The sequence below is a fragment of the Sphaeramia orbicularis genome, chromosome 9 (assembly GCF_902148855.1).
Source record: "Sphaeramia orbicularis chromosome 9, fSphaOr1.1, whole genome shotgun sequence".
Classification (NCBI taxonomy): domain Eukaryota; kingdom Metazoa; phylum Chordata; class Actinopteri; order Kurtiformes; family Apogonidae; genus Sphaeramia; species Sphaeramia orbicularis.
The window spans coordinates 6,095,271-6,112,339 of NC_043965.1; the positions used below are offsets into that span (position 1 = coordinate 6,095,271).

Here is a 17,069-nt window from a genome sequence, read left to right on the forward strand (position 1 = left end):
TCTACTGAATAAACACCTGATCCATGTCTTATTTAAGAAGGAGAAGTCTTAACACCACTACTGCGGACATCACTATCTTCTTGCAATAGGCAAAAACAGTGCTATTTGTACCACCAAAGTAACTGGAATCCAAAAATAACTATTGAAAACTACTGGACTTCTGCTCTGACAATGTTTCCAAACTCTGAGAACTGGTTCCTCTACCAGGACAATGCTCCTGACCTCAACTAGGTCCATAAAAGGTGTGGATGACAGACCACCAGATGAAGACCCTGTCATGGCCAGCCCAATCTCCAGACCTGAACCCACTTTGAAAACTTCTGGAGGATGATGGATGGTCACAAACCATGGAACATGTCAGAACTTCTTGAATTTCTCTGCCAGGAGCTGCATAAAGTCATCCAATAGTAATGGAGGAGAGCCAAGACACATGAAAGCTGTCATTGAAAATCAGGATTATTCTACCAAATATTGATGTGTGAACTTTTACCAAGTTACAACATTAGTATTGTGTTGTTTAGAAATGAATATGAACTGTTCTTATTTGCATTATTTGAGGTCGGAAAACACTGCAGCCATGTGTCGTGTTCTGCAAATATATGCTCTAAATAACAACACTTTGATTTGGAATTAGGGAGAAATGTTGACAGTAGTTTAGAGAATAAAACAAAATTGCTAATTTTACTCAAACACATACCTATAAATGGTAAAATCAGAGAAAGTGATCATTTTGCAGTGGTCTCTTATCTTTTTCCCAGAGCTGTATATCGTTGACTATTACTGTTATCACTTTATTTACTTTTGTTATTTATTATTATTACTATATTATCTGTTGTTACTACTAGTACTTTCTAATGTGCAATTGCCTGTTTTTTTCACTACTGTTTTTATAGTTATTATATGACCAGTTTCTTATAATATTTCTTATATTTGTACATTTGGTGTTGTGTTGCTATTGGATCCTCAATTTCCTGAAGGCTCTGCCCAAGGGATCAACACAGTTCTATTCAATCTAATCTAATCTAATCTAATCTAATCTAATCTAATCTAAGTACACTGCAAAAAGGGGCATCTAAAAACATGATGAAAACACTAAATATGAGGAAAAAGGTCCTCAAAACAAGTGAAATATCTGTCCATGCAGCAAAATCATTTCACTTGACAAGATTTCTTAAATTAAGATTGTTAAATCTAGAAATAAGCATGTCTACAGATGTATGAACACTTAAAATAAGACATTAACTCTTAAAACAAGATAAATTATCTAACACTTCTAAATCTTAAGTTTTTTTTTTCTTGGTAAAAGCCAAATAATTTGCAGGGAAGTGTTAGGAGAGGAAAGTTACACACATATACAATTTGGCAAAAAATATGACTTACAGAAGACAGAAGGGATTCAACTACCTACATCCATCTGTTCACCAGTTTCTGTGAAACTGTTTTGTTTTTTTTTTGCTTTGCATTTTCTAGGTGAACTTGTCTAACTATCCCTTTTGGACAGTTCCCCTTCAATTGGGAAAACAAAGCGAGTACATCAGGTTCCTAATACTTGTTCGTAAGAGGATAAACATCTGCAGTTTAGTGAACAATGAGCAAATTATAGCCAAAAACTTGGAATTAAACGCAAAATCAGAAATTTGGTCATCCCCAAGGGCTAATCATGGAGGCTGAATAGTAACAGAGACAGAGAGTTGGACGTCACATCAGTAGAATGAAACGTTTGAGCAGCTATGAGTGGACAGTAATATGATTAATAAATGAATGACAAAAGACGTGGATGGAGAAGCAGAAGTAAAAGGAAAAATACTATAGTGCTGAAATACTCCACTACAAGTTTAACCTCCTGCAAAACATACAGTAAAACCAGTTATTAAGCAACTGGGTCTTCATCATATACGTTTTTCATGTATAAAAGTCACAAGAAACTCAGTAACCAAGTGTCAAATAAATGTAGCGGAGTGAAAAAAAGTACAATATAATAGAGTTAAAGTACAAACTAGCACAAAAAGGAAAGTACAAGCGTCTCAAAATTGTAATTGTAAGTACAGTACTTGAGTAAATGTACTGTTTAGATTGAACCACTATGAAGAAGAGCCATTGATGGTGATGTTCCAGGAAAAAATTAGATTTACTGGAGTTTTTCTTGAACTTGCCTTGTAACGTCTTGAGTCCGATGGGTTTTTCATTTTGATTTATAAGACAAAGCAGGGCTGAAACAAAGAGTTCTGAGGGTTGCACTGGTTCTGGATACTGATCTGATGTTGGAAAACCTTACATACAGAAATTAAATCCACCACGCCGAGCTTAAGTTACAGGAACTGGAATCAGATTTGTTTTGACCTTCTTCCTGCTGCCAAAAATGTGTAAACTGGCAGCGCGACGTGTTATTAAAACACTATCCAGGGATACGTCTGTTTGTGCATCCACGTGACTGTTGCTTAAACAAAACAAAGCGACAACAGTGATTTACTCTGGTCCGCTCAGACTGAGGAGGACGAAATTAAGTTGTAGCAGCATCTGAAAACTCAGCAAAAAGCCTTAAAAGTAAACACAGAGGTCTGAGAACCGGAGCCCCCCCCCACCTTCCAGGACCCCAGCATGTGATGAGTCATCACGTCAGCATTGCAGCAGTATGGGATCCTTATCTCCCATCCTGACTGCATGGCTCCTGGGGCCCAGAACACAAACAGCAGCCAGGCTGGGCTGGGCCGGGCCGGTCGGCAATCCAGGAACCAGATAACAGTCCGACTGCAAAGTGCTGAGGAAGCAGCCGGATCCTGCAGGCAGAGGATGACGTCAGGGACGGGCATCAGGAGGGGAAGGACTCGGACCATGTTCACCCTCAACTACATACACAGCATGTTGTATGTTGAAAGACAGTTTACCGCATGTGCCACAATACACTAAAACACACTAAAATGTACAAAAAAAATGCTACAATACACTACAATGCACTGAAAATGCCAAAAAATATGCTAAAATACACAAAAATACACTAAAAATTGCCAAAAATGTTACAATACACAAAAACATGCAATAAATGCAATACACTAAAAATACACTAAAAATGCCCCCAAAAAATATATTAAATACACAAAAAAAACATGCTAAAAAAGCAAAAAAAATGCTACAATACAGTAAAACGGCCAAAAAATATGCTGAAATACACAAATATATACTAAAAAATGGCAAAAAATGTGTTATGATACACAAACACATGCAAAAAATATGCTAAAATGCACACTAAAATGCAAAGAAAAATGCTACAATACACTAAAGTAGAATAAAATGCAACAAATATGCTAACATACACAAAAAAACACTAAAAATGAAAAAAAAAATAAAAATGCTAAAGTACACAAAAACACACTAAAAATCCAAAGAATTCTACAGTACACTAAAATGCAAAAATACATGCTACAATACAAAAAAACATGCAAAAAATATGCTACAATACACAAAAATACACTAATAAAAGAAAATGGACTTTGTTGAGGCCCGTCTTTGGCTCAGCAACAAACTTTCTCGCAACTCAAGTCTCGTCTGGAGGAGGTAAAAACAAGCAGGTAAGTAAAAAGGTATTACTGTATTATATTATTACTATTATTGTATGTAGACATTGTTAATATTCTTCAATTTATCCTCAACCCACTTAGGAGACAGGAAGTGAACCATTTCATATCACTAGTGACTTCTGATGTTACTAAATAAACGGACGAATGAGGGGTGAATCAATCAACAGATCTTAAATATTGATATGAAAACAGTCCATTTCATTTATTATATTGGTTCTCATGCACTGCATTATTTGTTGAGTATTTGTTTTGTTTTTTTCATCTAGGCTAAGTTGATGAAATACAAAAAAAAAAAAAAAAGTCACCCATAAAGACCAGTGCTACTTTTGTGGCAGATTTTTTTCTCTCTATTTAACCTTTCTTAAGTGATTTATCATCATTTATTATAACATTAACCTCTGTATTCATTTATTATATATAGAATTTATTTATTATTGAATTCAATTATTTTAACAAAACCGAGAAAAATGAAGAAAAAGTGACTTTTCCAGCAAAGATATCTGTAACTGAATATAAAAATAAGTGTGTCCATCCACTGTCATTGATCCAACTCATGGGTTTTACTGGTGAATCAATGATGTAGAAGATGACAGTGTTTCCACGGCACTACAGAGCCTCTGAACGTCCAAATGGGTCATATCTGAAGACCATAAAAAGATGACAAACTGTATTTTCTTCCAATTATTTACATGTATTGATTGAATTGGTGGATCAACAGGTATTAAACAGTTTAGATCGGTAGGTGATTTTGGCCGCCAGTGGATTCTGGGTCTTTATGGGTTAAAAACAACTGTATGAAAAACATTTTGACATTACTGCACCACTGCACAGATTACACACTTTTAATGGTTATGAAGAGCCCCTCTGGGTTACTTAATAGCTAAATAAATATCATGAAAGAAGCTCTACTAATCCATTTCAGAGGAATTCCTCTTCTACAGTGGAAGTTCAGTTTGATTACCTGGTCTGATACTAGCAGAGGAACAACGGCCAACCCCCCAAAACAGCTCCCTCACATCCCACCAAAACGCTAACGGCTGGAAAAGTGAGATGAAAACAGGAAACAGCTGTCGAGAAGCGCTTCGATCTGTCAGTGCGCTCGCGTACTCTGTCGTCTCTGAACACCTTCCTTCCCTCCCTCCACACGTGTCTTCAGCTCATTTACACACCAAATGTCCATCAGACCAGAACCGATCACCACAAAAAACTGACAACCCACTCACACAGAAACAAACAACCACTGCAACGTTTTGTCAGTAAATAACCTGACAAATGTTGAAAAAGAAGCAGGGTTTAGAGCAGGGCTGTCAAACTCTGAAGTGGACCAGACCAGTAAAATGATAACAGTGGTGAAAAAAAAAAGTGAAATTACATTCTGAAATGTTTACATCTACAAAGTATCCTTAAAAAATGTGAATAACATGAACCACAAACTGAAATTTTTTGAGGAAATCAGCCCAATATTGGACAATATTCTGCCTCAGTTTATCATTTATACGTGTGCATTACAACGTACAGATCACAGTGGGTCTACAAATACACAAAATATTAAAGTAAAGCTGGTCAAGTTGCACTTACGACATTTAAGATTGTTCATATTTGTTCAGGTTATCACATTTTTGTGACAGATAAGTTGCAAACGTAAACACTTTCAGGTAAGTTTACTCGTTTTTTTTGTTTGTTTTTTTTTACATTAAATCAAAGACAATCTTTTTTTCATCCCTTCTTAAACCCATTTTTTTCTCCTTGGCTTTTGAAACCATATGAGATATATATTGAATGCATTATTTTTATTCTATTGTTTTATTTGGCATTGGTTTATTGTTCTTATTTTTGTTCTTTTAAATACACAGCAATAACAATGTACAGCCTTTATGTTTTTTTCATCTATGCTTGTATTTTATTCTTTTATTTAACTTTTATTTATTCTTCTGTACAGCACTGGGTTTTTGTTGCAGTTGTTCTATATCTTTTAATCTATTCTTGTATTTTATTATTTTATTTTGGTTTTTATTTATTTTCTGTACAGCACTTTGATCCACTGCGGTTGTTTTAAAGTGCTTTACAAATAAAGCTGGGTTGGAAAATTTGGAGTTATCATTATTTACTGGTCTGACCCACTTGAGATCATATTGATCTGTACGTGGCCCCTGAACTAAAATGATTTTAACAGGCTCGTTTGATTTTATCTTCAGTGTAATGTTTGTAATTCATCCCACAGAACCCGACTGGACCCTTTGGTGGTCTGGTTTTGGCCCATGGACCGTATGTTTGCCATCTCTGATTTAGAATTAATGCTATTTACTCAGTAAGTTTGGAAAGAAAGTTATAGAGTAAAGCCAAAAGAAAAAAAACTTGTGATTTAATGTATATAAATAGAAATTAGTTCACTGGACATGAAAAATCAATACCCATATAGTAGATATTCAAGACTTTGAGTGTAAAGAGATATAAATGGTTTTGAATGGGAGCCAACTGGAGGCAGGATATTGCTTCACATACATTGCGTCGCTTCCAGTTGTAGTAACTACCAATTGGTTTTGTCATTGCTGAATATGAACGGGAAATCAGCACACACTGTTCACATTTCCACATCAGAAACAGTCAAACTCAAAGCCTGATGTTTCACTCCGTCTTCATATGAAAAGCCTCACCACTCTGGAATCTCATCACATCGTTTTAGCCCTGACAGTTCCAACCTTTCACAGACTTAAACATGAAAAAAATCCCCTCTGTCTTCTCCTGTCAACTCTTATTTTCATCTTCTCTCACTCCTCTGTCAGGGAAAATCACCTAGAATAATTACTTATTAAAAAGGGTCATGTCTCACTCACTGATTCATGATCCAAAAATGTAAAAAAAAAAAAAAAAAAACAACCTAACATTCCAGCTAAAAATCAAGACGTAGCTGCTGATGAACCCTGAACTCATGCAGCTGTGAAGAAAAAACCCAGTCCTCTGTGCCAAGTCAGGATGGAGACCATATGGTTTACAAAGCTACAGCAAGTGAAAACACATTATTCATCAGCAAATGTGACTCAGTGGATACTGTAGAGGGAGCTGGATTTAGAGGAAACCTTCCAATACTAATATCTCCTTTGATAATTAAAACCCAGACAGCAGAATAGCAAAATCTTACTTGAAAAACCACACCAATCTAGCAAAGAAATCATCCATTTGTTTTGACAATTGTACATTTTTAGGCACAGAATACCAAAACTGTGTATGTTACTAATTCTTACATGCATTTGTGTGTCACCTCTGTTAAAAAAAAAAAAGCTTTTAAAACAAAACATTTTGGTCATATTTTCTTGGTCTGAGAGGCCTTTTCTGCTTTTTTCCTATACTCTGGAGATGAAACAATACTCATTCCAATAAAAAAATAACTAACTGTTGCAGCTTGACATTGCAGGATTTTCATTAAACGGTATTTGAACCATTTTAACTGAATGGTATTGATTGTAGATTAATGTCCAATATGTTTTAATTGCAGTTTCTTAGTGAAGTTTATTTGTGTATTACAATATCTCTGATTAGTTCATAGATATTTTTGTGTCTCTTACGATTATGGAGTAAATATTAGTTGAAAAAAAAAAAAAAACACCATATAAACTGGTAAGCATAAAATAATCTACATTTTCTGCAATGTTGTTGTTGAAATGTGCAGTTTTCCTCGCATTCCTTAAAATTTATGAAGGTTTTACGTAACTGTTCCGGTGCTAGTGGATGTTTTTTTGCTTGTTTTCCGCTTGTTTTCCATGCCGGCACTGTTATATCACTACATGCAATGAAACGACCCCATGTTGAACCAAAGGGAATCTCACAGAAAGTCCTCTGTCTGCTGGAACATCCGTCATAAAACAAGTTACATCATCATAACCAAGACAAAAGCAGAATTATCAGGGTCGTATTTTTTTACTCCTGGTAATTTTGTGTCTTTACTTGTTAAACTGCAGTGTTTTATTTTCATCCGTTTGTCTGTAGCTATAGTTTTATCGCAATCTATAAAATATCAGTAAACTGTGAAAACCTGAAATGGAGACAAACACTGTAGATTATTAAAATTACCAAAGTGTATGGTGAAGAAAAGCAGACTCTCACAATTAAAGCACTAAATGTGTTGCAACTTTGTTTGAAAATGGCAGATGATTAACTCTTGAATGTAGTGAATACTGAATGAAAGCTGAATGTACAAAAGTTTTATTTCTTACCTGATTTTTTATATGTAAAACCTAAGTTACCTGATTGTTTGATTTTTTTTTTTTTTTACATTTAAAATTTTATGTTCAAAGTTCAAAAAATTTTTACGAGAGGCATAATATACACAAATACTGGATTGGACTGGACTTTATACGACCAAACTTAGTGTTAGTTTGTTAAAAAAAAAAAAAAAAATGTTGGTTACGTTATGAAACATAATAAAAACCTTTGGGCAATACTTTAATTTTACATTTAATTTTAATGCTAGGAAGACCTATTTTGATACTAACTATACACCAGAAATTCATGTTTGTTATAAAATCTAAATTTAATAATAAGAAGTATCGGTATCGGATCAGTATTGGCAAAACTAATCATTCAGAAAATCAGATCGGAAGCAAAAAAATCCAGATTGGGACATCACTAGTTTTACTGTGGCTGTTTTCTGTCTATCAATAGAGCTAAGCTAACAAAGCTAAGCTAACAGAGCTGATGTAGCACGTGAAGACTGTAAGACACAGTGTTATTTTGAGCAACTATTAAAATAAGCGTCTCTGAGTTTTAGTTTGAAGAAGAAAACTTGACAATACCATAATACAGATGTGTGGAAACAAAGAGCTTCATATTTTATTCAGTGACTGATACTAGTCTGCGGATACATAGGGTTGATTCGTTGGTGCTTTTGGTTCTAAGCGTGTTCTCGTATGAGTCTTCCCCCTGCTGGTGAGTTTGGAACATTAACACTACATAGAAACATTAGCAAACCAACATGAATACAAAAACATAAAAAAAATACAAGAAATGCCTTATTGAAACTTTTCACTTCCTGTCAATGTTGACTGAAATGAAACGGCTCCGTGTCATGTATTTCAGCCCTAGGTTTAAAAACATTCAAAGTTTCATAATCCATGAAAAATCTCTGCAGCCCCTTCAGATCATAACAGAAGATTTAAAGATGATCACACGAACAAAACACTGACATTAGATGCCAAAACTGATAACTGACCCCAACATGAAACGTGTTCTCAAGCCATTTTCATCCCTTGCGGACCACACCGACTGGCCATTATCACAAACACAAATCGTTTCCAGCATGTGATCCCCGTGCTCCCACCCAGACTCGGGATAAGCTGGACCTTAATTCCCCCGGGCGACCCACAACAAGGCGAGGCCCCGGGCGGACTCGCACAAAGAGCCAGTCTGTCAGATGTGTGACATAATCTGAGTGCCGCCATCGCCTCCTCCTCTGACAGAGCCTTGTTTTCAGATGATAACTGAGATGAGGGGGGGCCGGGCTGTTATGTAACCTCCGCTGAGGACAGTGACCCCTGCATGGACGGAGGCCTCGCACATGGCTGCCTGTCCAACTGCAGGGGACCATTTCTGCAGCAGGTTGAGTTTTAGCTTCACAAATAGGCTTTACTATATGAACTGAACTGCATTTTAACCCTTAGGGGTCTGAGCCTGTTTTGGCCGCTTTTTAGTACTTTTGATTTTGCCTTTATATACTATATAAAGAAATGTTTATTATACCCATGTTTGGTATCTTATTTTTTCAGCGCAACTTCATCTATATCATCTGCCTATTATTCTTTTCACTTTGACCTACTATATCAATATAAAAGGCCAAAAAACACACAAAAAATTAAAATCCGATTTGACAAATTGATATAATTTATCACATAAATAACACAAAGATGCTTAATGAACCTTTTCAAAGACTTTAAAAGTGAATATTGGTTCAAATAGTAGGATTAGAATCCACAGATTGGACAGTTTTTCCATTTTGAAAAACGACAAAAAAATGACAAAGATATGGTAAGAAATATAACGCCCCGCCCCACTTCATTTTCATACTTTTATTCATGTTTGTTTCCTCTGGTTTCAAATCATCATATCTCCGGTTGTATTTGCTCTATCAGCATCAAATCAAAAGTGGGAGAGTGTTTCAAGTCCGCAATTTCGAATGCAACTGTCCCCAGTGGTCTACGTGACCAACTACGGTCATGTTGAAAATGTCATGTAATTCAGTCACAGGGCCGTGACGGTGGGCCCCAAAGAGTTAAGACCAAATGTTAAAAATGATTTTCTAAAGCAGGATCAAATTTCACATTTCTAAAAAAGAAGAAACCAGTTGGAAAGAATCTTCATGCCCAAATAAACAGATCAGTCACCAATTACAACATGGACACACACACATCATGACTATATTTAGCAACTTCTTCCTTATAAACACATCGTCTTTGATTCTGCGATAGTTTTGTGTTTTAACATTATGAGGTTAGATACAGCGCATCTAAACTAACCAAATGACTATTCCCATGTATGTTTTAAGCTTTTTGGGTGTTTTAGATGCTATACTGTGCAAAAGTCTTATCCCAACATTTCTCATTCTCTGCATTACGTTAAAACCAATTTCATAGTATTTAGCTTGACCTCCCTTTTTACTTAACATTTAATTCTTTTGTTAAGACAATTTGAGATTTATTGCCCTCATCTTCTGGTACCTTACTCCGAATTTCATTCAACACCTCTCCACCATTTCTTAAAGTTTAGATGCCTTCGTGGCATGAGAACATCAGCCTATAGAAGCCATTAAATTCTCGTTTTTTGTGTGTTTTTAAGGCTGTGCACATATTTCCTGTATTTTCTTGCTGTATCTGAAAAATGAGACTGAGAAATAAATATGTATGATCATTTCAACACTGAAAACCAAAGCTAAGAGGTGGTAAAATACTGCACCAACAATAATAAAAAATTATGAAATTATCCTAAATTATCGCACAACTTTCTACAGCAACACAACTTAAGACTTAGGGGCAAACTTACTTCTCATCACCATTAAAATGTTCTGCAGTCTACATAAACTCAGAAAAAGTGTTTTCTTAAAGCTATACACCATACACAGTACGTGTGATATGGACTAAACAACACTGTCAAAGTGCATTATTAGTCAGAACTAAAAGGCTTAATGCTGTTTGCTTCCGTACAGGGTTTGCATGGTTCTCTGTTCCACATCACTAAAGTAACATGACGATCTTTCTTTGGTATTTCATCATCTTCAGCAGCTGCTACTGCCATTACCTCAGCTTATTGTTGACCAGCAAAGTGCACACGTGCAGAGGTCTCCATGGAAACAGACACGGCCTCTACTTACTACTGCTGCTGCTGGAAGGAATCAGTCATTTCAATTTTTGGCTTTCCCAACCACTCAACAACAAAACTTAAATGAATCGAGTTAATATGACGTATCACTCAGACCCATTTCAGCTTATCATATTCTTCAGATTTACGTTGAAAGAACAGATTCAGAGTAAAGTGGTGAAATCTTTGACTAAGGCTACATTCAGACTACAGGGAGATGTGGTCCAAATCCGATTTTTTTGTCCATATGTGTGTGTATCCAATCTGTTAAAGACAGTTTGAACAGCACAAATCTAATTTTTTTAAAAATCTGACCTCGGACACTTTCATATGTGGTCCTAAATCCAATTCGCATCTGATATTTTGCAATGCGACTTCAGTCTGAACTGCCAGGTCGCATTTATCTGACCTTTACGTCATTGAAATGCACCAAACATCACAATTCTCCGTCCCAGGAGGAGGAGAGGCGGGAAAAACATATTTATTTCTGTAAACACAGTGTGTACCTGTGTGGTTACGTATTACGTCACGTTTCATATTACGTCTTTGCGTTTCCATTACGTAAAAGAACCTGGAATCTGGTACACAGTCCTACTTTTTTAGTACTTGCTCAGCCGAGGTTCCATAATGGGTGAAGAGATTCTAAAATGTGACATGTAAACACTGCAGACCACTGACTGGTCTGAGAGTCTCTGCGTCATTAATGTGCAACACGCCATTTAAAAAAAAAAAAAAAGATTCAGAAGATTACAGTAAATGTAGCAGTAGGCTAATCCATGATGACAGACCGCAAAACAACACTGTGGTCGGTCGAGGAGGTTCAGACATTTCGGCCGATGGAAAGATTCAGCACGAGCTTGACGGGGCAACATGCAACGAACGAGTTTATCAGCAACTCTGAGCAGACGTCATGGAAGTTATGTGCTGCATCGCTATGACAACCAGGTACTCTAAAGTCAGTAGTATCCTGTAATGGAAACGGTCTTCAGGAATAGTACCTGGTACCAAAGTCGAGTCGGTACCGCGTAGTGGAAACGCGGCATAAGTGTCTATGAGTTGAAACTGAAGAAGAAACTGTCGTGCTGTGACGTAACTGCCATAAGATTGCAGTTTAGCAGCAAATTTAGAAATCACAATATGCATATTTGTCCGTGGTTATTCAGGCCTGGAAATTATTTATAGCTACACTCCATGCTCTTCTGTACAACACAGGAGACTTCAACTGACCACAACTGACCTGTATGATTATATTTTATATGCACTTCGCTGCCATGCTATATTTCTGAATCACCCACCGTCTAAACATTCACTGCATCAGATCTTTGGCCCCGCCCACTGAAGCTTCACTCAGCCAATGGCATCACTGTGTTTGTGTAACTTAGACTATCAATCAGCTCTTTTCTCTGTGATGAAAGGCAAAAAAAACATAAACACAAGAGCTGATGAAGATTATCAGGATCTGTCAGACACACCAGGATGATGGTACGTGTGAGCACAGACGTCGACGAGGAATAAAAGGAAAGGAAGGAAGGGAAACGTTAAGCATCTGGAGTTCTAGAGGCCCGTCTGAAAAACACAAACCTCCACACTCCCTCCGACTGCACCATCTTTTCATTCCTTCAAACTCCCAGCAGCCCTTTCATCTGAGAAACGTGTTAGATGCAGACTCTCTGCCAGTAAAACTCTTGGCTGTTGAACCACACAGCGCCTCATGTTGTTTTTTTTACAGGTTGAGGTTAGTTCAGTAGGTCAGAGTGAAGAAAGACAGCCAGGATTTTATTTTTTGTTTTTTTGTAAATGTTAAAGTTAGTAAAACAGTACCTTACTTTACATGCTAAAATATTCAGCTTGTTGCTTTTGGGTGGTTTTTTTTTTAATCTCTATACATAAATCAGGTCACACAAACAAAGATAAAACTGCCGGTGTTAGTCTGCACATACATTTTGTTTGCATCTTTTACATTTTTTTTATCTCAATATGTCACATTTGTCTTGCTGCATCTTTTACGCTTATCATTTCTCTTGGTACATCTTTATACAACTTTTATTTATTTATTTGTTTATTTATCTTGAACATGCAAAGAAAAAAAATAAAACAAAACAAAGCAAAAAACAAAACACAAAAACAAAATAACATTTAAACATACAGAATCTATCTTCAAGTACGTGTCTGAATGTGCACGGTCGAAAAGCTAACTTAATAAATGAATCAAACAATATGTTTTTCCTAATTTAGCATTCAGCCCACAACTAATACATAATGCATTAACTGAATTATGCACAATATGATCATGATAAATTTTCTTCAATAATTACAGCTTATTTATCAATTCGACATTATCCATAAACAAACAGCCCTCAAAGAATAGAACAGTCTTTATTGTCATCGTCCAATACAGACAACGAAACAGCCCTCAATTAAATACTGTACCTCACGAGAATCAATTCTTTATATCTTTTTTTCAGCTGAATTATGTTTGACGTTTGTTGCATTATTTACATCACTTCCATCTCCTGCAGGTTTTATGTTACTTTCATCTTGCATCATTAACTGAATTTTTGATTTTTGTGTGTTTTTCATTACTTTTTAAGTCTCTTTTTGTGTCTTATCATTGTCATTACATACATCATTTTAATCTTGTTGCAGGATTTACGTTACTTTCCTCTCCATGTGTCTTTCACGTCATTTTCATCTCATTGCATCTTTTACCAGAACTTTTCTTGGTGCATCTTTTGAAAATACAAACCTCCACATTCTCTCTGATCCTCCGCCAGTGAAACTCCTAGCTGTTGAACCACAGAACGCCTCATGTTGTTTTACAGGTGGAGGTCAGTTCAGTAGGTCAGAGTGAAGGAAGACAGCCAGGCTTTTGTCGCAATTGTTAGCTAGGTCAAGTAAAACAGTGACGAACTTTACATGCGCAAATATTCATCTTATTGTCTATGGGTGTGTTTTAATTGTAGTTGGCCTGTGTTTCTCTATGAATAAATCAAGTCACACAAAGAAAGCTAAAACTCTTGGTGTTAGTCTGCACAGTTTTTGTTCACATCATTTACTTTTTTTAATCTCGGTGTGTCGCTTTCATCTTTTTTACATCTTTTATGTTACATCCATCTTGTTGCATGTTTTAAGTTATATTCATCTTGATGCGTCTTACATCATTTTCATCAATTTACATCTTTTGTGACAAATTTATCATGTGCACCTTTTGTTTAATTTTCATTTTGTTGCATTTTTTCCGTGACTTCCATCTTGTTGCAAGTTTTACCTTATTATCATCTTGCGTTGTTAACATTTATTTGTCTTTTTGCATCATTTTTACCATTATCATTACATCATTATCATTACTACATCATTTTTACCTTGACACTGTGAGTAAATTCAAGAAAGGGTTAATAACACAACCAAAATAACAGAGGACGAAGTGTTCCATATTTATAATTTTCAGGTCATGTGCATTGTTTCCTGTGTTTTCCCTCTCAACAAGTGGGGCAGACGTGTAATGTGTCGTTCAAGGCTGAATAATCTGACTTAATGAATCCAGGACGAGGAAGTGAGAAGAGATGAAAGCTGCCGATGTTATCGAGGTCCACTGAGGGAATCTGGTATTACATGACATTAGTGAGGACATGACCAGCCCAGGAATCTGACGAAATTGCGCTCTGGTTTTCTGTCAAACTGTTTATCACATCTTTAACCAGACACAGTGTTACCAGCAGAAGACACAAGTCAGATTTGAGTTTAGCAGACAGGGAGGAGGTTGAGCGGTCATTTTAGAGGAGTTTATTTCAGTTCAAGTCTTTAACATGTTGACACCCTGCCTTTAAATGTGACTCAGAGGAAAAACTCAAGAGTCTGACATTACCCAGCTGGAGCAAACCTGAAATATGAGCTGCAAAAAATAGTAAAAAAAAAAAAAAAAAAAGACTTAATCCTGTATGAAATATTTATTATGCAAGAGAAAAACTTTAACTCCTAAAGACCCGAACAACCACCAGTGACCACAAGCATCTACTGATCTGTTTAACACCTGTTGATGCACTAATTATATCAATGCATGTAAATAATTGGTGTAAAATCCTTTCATGGTCATCAGATATGATCCATTTGGACATTCAGAGGCTCTGTAATGAACGTGTAAACACTGTCATCTTCTACAACATTGATTCACCAGTAAAACCCATGTAGTTTGATAAATGACAGTGGAAGGAAACACTTGTTTTATGTTCAATTAATGATGTATTTTACTGTAAAACTAAATTTTTCTTCAGTTTTGTCTGTTTTGACATAATAACCTTTAAATTTACTCTGAACTTGAATGAATATCTACATGATCAGTGAATTAAAAATAGAAAAATACCTGATTTACACTGACAAATGCAAAATGTAAAGGATAATATTCGAAAGAATGGTGATAAATAAGTTAAAGGTTCGATTAGGAGGAAAAAAAAACTTTGGGACGTTGACACAAAAGCAGTTCTAGGTCTTTAAAAGGTTAAGCCAGAGACAGACTGTTGTAATAAAACTAATAACACTAATACAATCATATTTTTTCCTTTAACAATGAAATCCACAACTATTCAATTGGTAGTAGCAGCCTTTTTAGAGCACCCTTTGCTCACACCAGTCAGACTCAGTTCAGTGTTCTATACAGATGACCCAAAAATAGGGAATAATCAGCCAACTCTTCTTATGGAGCTGCCTCAAATTCTGATTAAAAGAGCTGTGAAAACTCTGCTCCTGAGTGATTGTAATTTTCCACATGGGATACATTTCTAAGCTTGGTATATTGTGGAATTTTATTTGTTGAAAATGTACTTTTGTGCAGCTTGCAAGTATTTTCAATATTTTTAACTGCAGGTGTAAATAATGTTTGAAATCTGGGGGTTGTCACTTATTAAGAGGTTTTTGGTAGCCATCCATCACAATTTTTAACCACCATGTATTTATGTGTGTTTTTTACTATGTGAAAATCAAATAAATAATAATAGCTGTAATATCTTTTACCTGTCAGTGTATTTATCACCAAATAAACGAACAGAAAAGCTTAAAAGTCCCAAAATAATAATGTAATCCCTGCCAAAACAACAGAAGCATCACACAAAAGCTTATATTTACTTGTTTATGCTCGTTAAAGTAACTTTGTTTGCATGAAAATACATTTTGAACGGTTGTAATTGTTTGCAATGCAAAATAGAGGAGAAATGCGATATGTGAAGAGATGTTTTGTGGTGTTTAAAGTTTTTTTTTGTTTACCTGGAAGAAGTAGCGACAAAATCTCCTTCCAGAAGCCGCAGTTTGCAGAACAAAACTCCGTTGACAAAAGGCACAGCAGTCAGCTCCTCCAGGGTCAGATGGGTCTGGAACTTAAACTTCTTCTTTTTCACGAAAAAAGCCATGGTTTTTTAAGGGCCTTATCTTACATAAACACGTCAGAAAACTACAAGAAAATCCCTCCAAAAAATACTATGAAAAACTTCAGTTCCCCCTGGTTTCAGTTGGTGTTTACATGCGGAGTCCGAGATGATTCAGCACAGAAATCTGAAAATAAATCACGAGAACTCGATGATTAAAAGGCCCCAAAGTGGACAAAGTGTTGGGGGTTGGTGGTTCAAATGTAAGAGAGGACCTACCTGGACGCATTTCGGGAGCTGTGGGTCTCGACAGCGGCGGGTTGACAACATTAAATGACAGAAAACACAGTCGAGTTCTGTTTTTTTTTCTTCGCTAACTTTGCGCGAGAGTGGCTAAGCTAACGGTTAGCAGGCAACATGACTTCCGGTTAGGACTTTTCAAAATAAAAGCAACTGCATACATGTCATACAATTTTTACACACCAGGTTTCTAAAAAAAATGGAAAGAAAATTCACCAGGGACATGCACAGGATTATAGAGGGGCAGGGGCTCAAAGTCAGAAAAGGGCAGTATGTGTACACCAAATTTTTTTCAGGCCTTAATAATACAATTTGTGGCTTAATGTGAAATTAATAAAGTAGCCATAGATAACAACAACAACAACAACAACAACAACATTTCAACAACAACAACCCTTTTCCCACTGGGTTTTGAGTTTTTCCTTGCCGAGAAGGAGGGTCTAAGGACGGGGGATGCCCTGGACACTACTCATTTTCTTGCTGTTCATTTGACTGT

General features: G+C 36.1%; 1 protein-coding gene across 1 annotated transcript in view; it reads right to left on the reverse strand.

Moving 5' to 3' along the window:
• LOC115426349 (protein FAM102A-like) overlaps window positions 1-16,652 on the reverse strand; it is a 46,190-nt gene extending 29,538 nt beyond the window's left edge. Inside the window, 2 exon segments of the mRNA XM_030144407.1 lie at window positions 16,176-16,460; window positions 16,553-16,652. Of these exon segments, the coding sequence (XP_030000267.1) occupies window positions 16,176-16,318 (143 nt within the window). The 5' untranslated portion in view covers window positions 16,319-16,460; window positions 16,553-16,652.
• Between the last annotated feature and the right edge of the window lie 417 nt (window positions 16,653-17,069).